The sequence below is a fragment of the Alligator mississippiensis genome, chromosome 15 (assembly GCF_030867095.1).
Source record: "Alligator mississippiensis isolate rAllMis1 chromosome 15, rAllMis1, whole genome shotgun sequence".
Classification (NCBI taxonomy): domain Eukaryota; kingdom Metazoa; phylum Chordata; order Crocodylia; family Alligatoridae; genus Alligator; species Alligator mississippiensis.
In genome coordinates, this window is record NC_081838.1 from 7,286,856 (window position 1) to 7,294,231 (window position 7,376).

The 7,376-nt window shown below is 67.6% G+C and overlaps 1 protein-coding gene across 3 annotated transcripts; it reads right to left on the reverse strand.

Moving 5' to 3' along the window:
- On the reverse strand, positions 1 to 7,335 carry STAC3 (SH3 and cysteine rich domain 3). Of its 3 annotated transcripts, XM_059719299.1 has the most exons (12): positions 7,041 to 7,335; positions 6,572 to 6,632; positions 5,943 to 6,204; positions 5,106 to 5,203; positions 4,903 to 4,978; positions 4,711 to 4,808; positions 4,037 to 4,103; positions 3,891 to 3,940; positions 3,702 to 3,805; positions 3,401 to 3,452; positions 2,951 to 3,088; positions 1 to 2,759 (listed from the first exon to the last, which is right to left on the reverse strand). In XM_059719299.1, the coding sequence occupies exons 1-12, from the start codon at positions 7,238 to 7,240 to the stop codon at positions 2,661 to 2,663; spliced, it is 1,305 nt and encodes a 434-aa protein (XP_059575282.1). In that variant the 5' UTR covers positions 7,241 to 7,335; the 3' UTR covers positions 1 to 2,660. The 3 variants fall into 3 exon arrangements, 2 of the variants coding, with proteins under 2 accessions (XP_059575282.1, XP_059575283.1); XM_059719300.1 differs by having other exon boundaries at positions 6,572 to 7,335; XR_009457605.1 differs by lacking the exon at positions 3,401 to 3,452 and having other exon boundaries at positions 2,674 to 2,759.
- Between the last annotated feature and the right edge of the window lie 41 nt (positions 7,336 to 7,376).

The following is a 7,376-nucleotide window of genomic DNA, read 5'->3' on the forward strand; positions in this document are numbered from 1 at the left end:
GCAGCCGCCAGCCTGGCACGTCCCCGCCGGGCACCTGGCGCCGAGGAGGCGGCGGCCTGATTTGCATGTTTGCATATGTAAATGAAAATATTTGCATAGCGGCTTTTTATTTGCCTTTGCTGCCTTCTGGCCACTCTCTTCTGCCCCCCACCCCCAGTGGCAGCGGCTGTTTGCCCCCCACCTATGAGATGCCCTTCTCCCTCCTGCAGCCTCTGAGCTGGGCCCGGGGGCAGACTTTGGGGGGTCAGAGCCAGGCACTGGGGGGCACGGTGCCCACAGACACCCCCGGTGGTCACCGGAGGTCCCGTGGCCACGTGCTGCAGTGCCTGACCCTGCCCATGCCCTCACCGGGTGCCAGTGGCTTCCACCACCGTGGCCCCTAGCCGCATCTATCCGTCACCATGGCACCCGGCGGACTAGGTGGCCGTGGTCCCTGCCACCACCCCAGCATCCTGGTTGCTGTGCGGCGGTTGCCATGGCTCCCAGCAGTGTCCATTGCTGTGGCATCTTGTTGCCGTGGCATGTCACCGCGGTTCCCAGAAGCCTCCCCCCACATCAGCTGCCCCTGCCCCCTCCCACCTCAGGGCCCAGTTGTGGGGGGAGGGGAGCATGGGGGGGTGGGATTTTTTTGGGGGGGGGGGTGAATCTGGTTGCATCTGGCCTGACCGTAGCAGCCGTGGGAGCCACTCAGGTGCGAATCAGCCTGACAAGCCTCGTTACAGGCCTCATTACAGCCAGGGGGGCTCCCCTCTCCCCCAACAACCACCCTTAGCAACCGGTTGCCGAGCTCCAGAGCAGCTCCTTGATGCAGGGGAGATGCTCCAGGGTCGCGCTAAGCAGGAATAGACCAAGCCAAGGCATGGATGGGAGCCTGACTCCAGGCCTCGCTCCCCGCACACGGCCCCCTGGGATACTGGGGGGGCTGCCTGGGAGCAAATGGCATACGCCTTCCTGCCCCAATCCCACAGGCTGGGCTGAGGGGGGCAGATGCCCCAGCTTCAGGGCAGAGCCCAGCTCAGATCTAGGCCACAGTCCCTGAGGCAGCCGGGAGTCGGGCCCTGCGCTGTGGGGCCTGCCCGGAGGGGGCCCCTGGCCCCGGGGCTGGGATGAGCCGGTGCTAACGAGGGGCGACGGCACCCTGCATTATAGATGTGCCGAGCGGCGCTGCTTTCAAGTGCCCGTCGCCTCCAATTACCCAGCCCGGAGGCTCAAAGCATCGAGAAATCAAAGCCCGCAGCCGGGCCGAGCTGGGAGCCGGAAAGCAGCCCGGCTGCTGGGGGGGCTGGGACCCCCTGCACATGTGCGTGCGTGCACACACGTGCACACGTGCATCCAGCTGGCCCCCCAAAGTTGGGAATAGCAATTAGCGCCAGCTCCTTCCTTCCAACGCCTACCCCCGGGGCTCCTGACCCGAAACCCTTCTGCCTTCCGCGGCCCGGCACAGAACCCAAGTGTCCGGGCTCCCAGGGGCACTGCCAGGACCCTACCTCCCCCAGGTGCCCTGGCATAGGGATGTTGGGGTCCTGCCCTGTCCAGAGCCCCCCCCCCCAAATGCTTGCTTGCTCTCTCTCACACACACACACAATCAGTGCCAGGCCCAGCTACTAACTGAATTAGCTCCTGATTGCTGGGAGATTAAAGTTGTGGGGGGGGAGAGGGGGTGACTGCAGTCAGGCTCTGTGGGGAGGGTGGCACTGGCTGAAGACAAGGACTCACATGTGATGAGTTTGGGGGTCTCAGCCCAACTGGACTGTGTTGGTAAGGCCTGCACAAACCCTGGGACCAGCCCCCTGGGGCCCCCCCACTTCACCCCTGTGCTCCCTGCAGCCCCTGGGGGGATTTCCCTAGGTCCCAGCTGGGGGGGGAGCAGAGGGGTCATGACCCCTGGGCCCCATTGGGCAGAGGTTGGCCCTAAAGCAAGGGGAAGAGCAGAACTGGGCTCCCTGGAAACTCCCCACCACCCAGAGACCCCCCCCCACCCCCCAACAGGCTCCTCCCTGGAGCTGGGGGGGGGCGGCACTTGCAGTCTCCTGCTGCCACCCAGTGGCCAGAGCTTTAAACTGCACTCAGCTCCGACACCCGCCTCAGGTCACCCCAGGCCTTGGGGGGGGGCAAGGTCAGCAAGGCTTTGCTCCTGGGGTGCCAGGACTTGGCAGGGGCAGACCCCCAACAGAGGGCTGGAAGGGAGGGGATCAGTGGGGGGCTGCAACTGCATGGGGGGGCTAACACTGCCCCCCACACACCTGGCACTGCCCTTGGCTTAATGCCCTGCAAGGGGGGGGGACAGCCCCTCACCCTCTGTGCGAGTCTGGGCCCCCCCATATGGGCCTGTGCCCCCCACCCCTGCACCACCAGAGAGGCCAGGCTGGGACCAGATATATATTGCTCAAGTGTTACAGGATCAGTCCCCCAGCACCAGAGCCCAGACCCCCCCCACACACCCACTCAGCCCCCCAGTCCCACATAGCATGGGGCCCTGAGGGGGGAAGGGCGGATCTGGGGCCTGCCAGCAAAGCCAGGAGTCTTGGGAGGGACATCTTGGGGGCACCTGGGGCTGGGGAGGGGGGTGGTTCTAGCTGCCTCTGCCCCCAGTGCCGGGGGGGGTTGGGAGGGGGGGAGTCCATGCCCAGCACGCATGGCCCCCGTCCGGCATGGGGGACTCAGATCTCCTGCAGGAAGTCAGCGGGGAAGAGCCCGACTTTGCGCCCCGTGTACACCTTGATGTAGCCGTTCAGCTCCTCGCCCTTCTGCACCACGATCTGGGGGTGATGGGGGGGGGAGGGTTACACTTGGCAGGAGCCCAGGGTGGGGCAAAGATAGGGCACAGGATCTGGGGGAGCAGAGATGCAGGGATGGGCACCCACAGGGGCTGGGGCACATGGCCCCGGGAGGCACCAAGATGCTGGCGGGTGCCCGAGGCAGGGGCAGGGGACTGGGGCTGGGGTCTCACCTGGTCCTTCTTGAGGGTGATCTGCCCAATCTCGCGGTTGCCCACAAAGGAGCGGGTCACCTTGAGCACACGCTCACCCACCCGCACCCGGATGATGTAGTTGGTGGGGAAGTAGCCAACCTTCTCGCCAATCTTGCCCTGGATAAGATACAGGGGGCAGGGGGTGGGGCTCAGAGCCTGGCAGGGGCTGTGGGTCGAGAGTGACGGGCACCAACAGGGCTGGGGGACAGGGTGCTGTGGGTTGGGAGTGACAAGCACCACGGTGCAGGGGTGGGGGGGCAGGGGGCTGCAGGTCAGGAGTGAGGGGCACTGGTGGGATGGGGGCAAGGGACTGCAGACTGGGAGCGAGGGGCACTGGTGGGATACGGGGGCCCCACCCTCTTCCTTCTGCAAACACTGCGACCCCTGCACTATGCCCCCTTCCCGAGCCCACGGCTGTGGCCCCCTCACCCTCCACCACTCCTCGTTGGAGTCGTCGATGACAGTGATCTTCTCCCCGGGGCTGCAAGGCAAGGAACCGCGATTGGGGAAGGGGTCCGGGGTCCGTGCCATGCCGGGGGGGGGGGGGGGGGGCTACCGCCAGCATCAATCCCCCGCCCCTGGAGTCCTGGGATTGGCCAATGGAGAGGCCAGGGAGCCACCATGGGCCTGAGCTCGGCCACACGGGGGCCAGCAAACCTGCCCCCTTCCCTCAGGTGACCCAAGCACCGGGCAGTGACGCCCCCAGACACCCCCCCTCGGCCCCGCTCACGGGAAATCCAGGTCATCTTTCTCCAGTGCCTTGAAGCGATAGAGGGCCACAAAGTAGTGGGACTGCCCGAAGCCCCCGCGCACCCCGGCCTGCGGCTTCTTGCTCTGGGGGGGCAAGGCCAGAAGGTCGGGGCTGGGCTGGGGGCTGGGGGTCCCTCCAGGGCCCCCCCCCAGCCCATGGGGACGGTACCTTGTCATCAGGGGTGCTCTTTTCTGCCTTCTTGTCGCCCTCAGGGTTCCCTGGGGGCACCGGGGAGGGGGGGCGGGTCAGTTGGGTCCTGGCCCAGCCCTGGGGCAGTTGTGGGGGGCAGGACCCCCCCCCCGCTCCACACTCACCTCCCTCTGCCTTGTCCCCCTCTGGCTTGGGCGGCTCCTGCTCCTCCTCCATCATGGCCGCCAGGGGCTGGGGGCAGGGGGGCAGGGTCAGGGCAGGGGGCAGCCCCAAAGTATTCTGGCCCCAGGGCAGGGGCATGGCCAGGGCGAGAGCCCCAGGGGATTCTGGGTAGCAGGTCAGGGGGGAGGGGGGCTGGGAATGAGTGGGGCCCTGGAGGATCCTGGGTAACCAGATTGGGGGCACTGAGGCTGAGCAGAGGATTGTGGGTAAGGGGAATGTGGCCCCATGGCTGCCCCAGGGGACTGTGGCTCATGGGAGGTGGCCTCGTGGCTGCCCCAGGGCATTGTGGGTAAGGGGAATAGGGCCCTGTGGCTGCCCCAGGGGACGGTGGGTAAGGGGGGGTGGCCCCGTGGCTGCCCCAGGGGACAGTGGGTAAGGGGAGGTGGCCCCGTGGCTGCCCCAGGGGATTCTGGGTACTGGCGAGGCAGCTCTGGGCAGCTGGTTCCTGGGGCCTCTCAGACTTGGGGGGAGGCCCTGCCCCAGCCTACTCCCAGGCTGGAGTTTCCCACAATGCCCTGGGGGTCAGTGGAGGGCCCATCACAACAGCGCGATGCCTTGGGGAGATGGATGTCCCCCCACCCCCCAGTGCCCCAGCACCCCCCAAATGCCCCCTCACGTTCTTCTTCTCCTCTTGGCCCTTCTTGCGCTCCTTGTTGGCCATGATGACGCCTGTGCGCAGGGTCTCGAACACGGGGTCACTCCGGTTGGTGGCGGCTGTGGGGGGGGGGATGCCCCAGGGGGGCATTGAGCATGGTGGGGCAGGGCCTGGGGAGTCCCCGAGCGCCCCCGGGGGGGGGCAGGTACTCACAGAGCAGCTCCTTGACGCAGGCGTACTGCTGGTCGCTGTACAGGGGCGAGCTGTAGGCCCGCCGGAAGCCGGGCGGCTGCGGGGGAATAGGGGTTAGGGGCCAGCCCGGACACCTGGGTTCTGCCCCCGGCCCTGCAAGGTGGTGGCCCTGGCAGGCCGGGGCAGCACCCGGACGCCTGGGCTATGCGGGGTCCCGCACTCACGATCTTGCCGAAGCAGCGCTGCATCTTGGTGTAGGACTGGCAGTGCTGGTGGATGCTGGTCTTGCAGTTCTTGCACCGCAGCCCAAACTTGTTGTTCACTGTGAGGAGGGGACGGCTCAGCCCCAGCCCTGCAGCCCCTGGCACCCTGCAGCCCCCCACAGTCCCCCAGCCCCAGCCCCAGCCCCTGGCTCCCCAGCCCTGGTCCCCCAGCACCCAGCCACTGGTCCCCAGTGCCCTGCGGCCCCCCAGGCCCAGCCCCCGGTACCCTATGGCCCCCCAGGCCCAGGTCATGGCCCCCGCAGCCTCCCAGCCCCAGCATCTGTTCCCTGGTGCCCTGCGGCCCCTCACGGTCCCCCAGCCCCTGGTCCCTGGTGCCCTGCACCCCCCAGATCCTGGTCCCCTGCAGCCCCTGCAACCCCCACCCCAGCCCTGAGCCCCCTTCTGCCAGCACCCCCGGACACCCAGCCAGAGCAGAGGATTGTGGGCAGGGCCGAGTGGCCCCGTGGTTGCCCCAGGGGATTCTGGGCAGGGCCGAGTGGCCCCGTGGTTGCCCCAGGGGATTCTGGGTAGGGCTGAGTGGCCCCATGGTTTCCCCAGGGGATTGTGGACAGGGCTGAGTGGCCCCGTAGTTGCCCCAGGGGATTGTGGGCAGGGCCGAGTGGCCCCGTGGTTGCCCCAGGGGATTCTGGGTGGGGCCGAGTGGCCCCGTGGTTGCCCCAGGGGATTCTGGGTAGGGCTGAGTGGCCCCATGGTTTCCCCAGGGGATTGTGGACAGGGCCGAGTGGCCCCGTAGTTGCCCCAGGGGATTGTGGGTAGGGGAAGGAGGTCCCCACTCACGGACAATCATGCGGGCACAGACGTCGCAGAACTTGGGCTTCTTGAAGTAATGCTCCTTGAACTTGTGGGGCTTGTCATTGACGGGCGGCGGTAGCTCCGGGGGCGGCTCGGGCTCCTCCTCCTCCTCTTCCTCCTCCTCGTAGATGTAGTAGAGGGGCCCCCCCGAGGGGCTCACCAGGGCCCCGTTCTCGGGCTGCGGCTCGGGCGTCTCAGGCGGCGGCTCCGGGGCCTTGCGCTGGAAGAGGTGCCGGAGCCGCTGGATCTGGGGGAGATGGGGCTCAGCAGGGAAACTGAGGCACAGAAGATGGGGGGAGTGTCCTGGGCCGCATGGCAGTGATGGAGGCAGGGGTGGAACCCAGGAGACCCCACAGCCCTTCCCCAGCTGGGCACGGAAACCAGCTCCCACTGCCCTAAAGCACCAGGCGCTCCCCCTCGTCCAGGCCGGGGTACAACCCAGGCATCCAGGCTCCAAGCCCTCCGGCCCACTCGGCCCCCTGGGGAGATGCTGGCTGCTAGGAAGACACAAATAACACTCTCCCAGGGCCCTTCAAGTGGGGGGGGGGGAGCAGTGGCAAGGCCCTGCCCTGCCCCACTAGGGCTGCCCAGGACCCCTTGGCCCCAGAACGTACCTGGCCCTCGGCCATCTCTCCCGGTGAGGCCGGTGGCTCCAGTGCTTCCTTCTCCGTCATACTGCCAAGGCAGGGTAGGGGTCACGGCTCTGGCTCCCTTGCTCTTGTGCCCCCCACTCCCAAGATCTACCTGGCCCCCCAGTCCCAGTCCCACTGTTCGGGGGCTGCGGGTCAGAAGTGCGGGGCATGGCTGGGGCTGGGGGGCAGGAGAGGCACTGCCAGGGCTGCAGGGGCTCCCCCCTCTGGGGGATAGTGTCACTGCCCCCCCCCTGCAATGTGCCCACCTTTGGGTCTCCCCGCCAGCTCTCCCAGACGCTTGTACAAGGAAAGCGCCAGAGCTGGCCCCCCCCATGGGCCTCTCCCACCCCCAGGGACAGACAGCAGACCCCTGGGGCCCCCGCAGCTCTCGTAAGGCCGAGGGGGGTGACGGGGAGGGGTGCAGGGGCTCTGGGGTGCAGGGGGCACTCACACTGTGGCCGGGCTGGGCAGGGGCCTCTCACTCCAGCTCCAGGCGGTGCCCGCGGATGGGCCAGGACAGCTGCGCCCGCATGACAGCGAAACCCGAGCTGGGCGGGGGCTGGCCACGCTCATGGGGGCCAGGGCACAGCTTGGGGGACTGCCCCATGGGGGGGGGGGCACAGCCAGGGCCCAGCCCATGACATATGTCATCTTGGGGGGGGGGGGTCATGAGATCATAACCCCATGGATGGGGGTCACACCCCCTTGCCCTCCTTGCATGGGGGGAGGGGGGCAGGGTGTCAAACCCAGTTCTCCTCTCCACCCCCCACAGTGTAACCATGCCCCT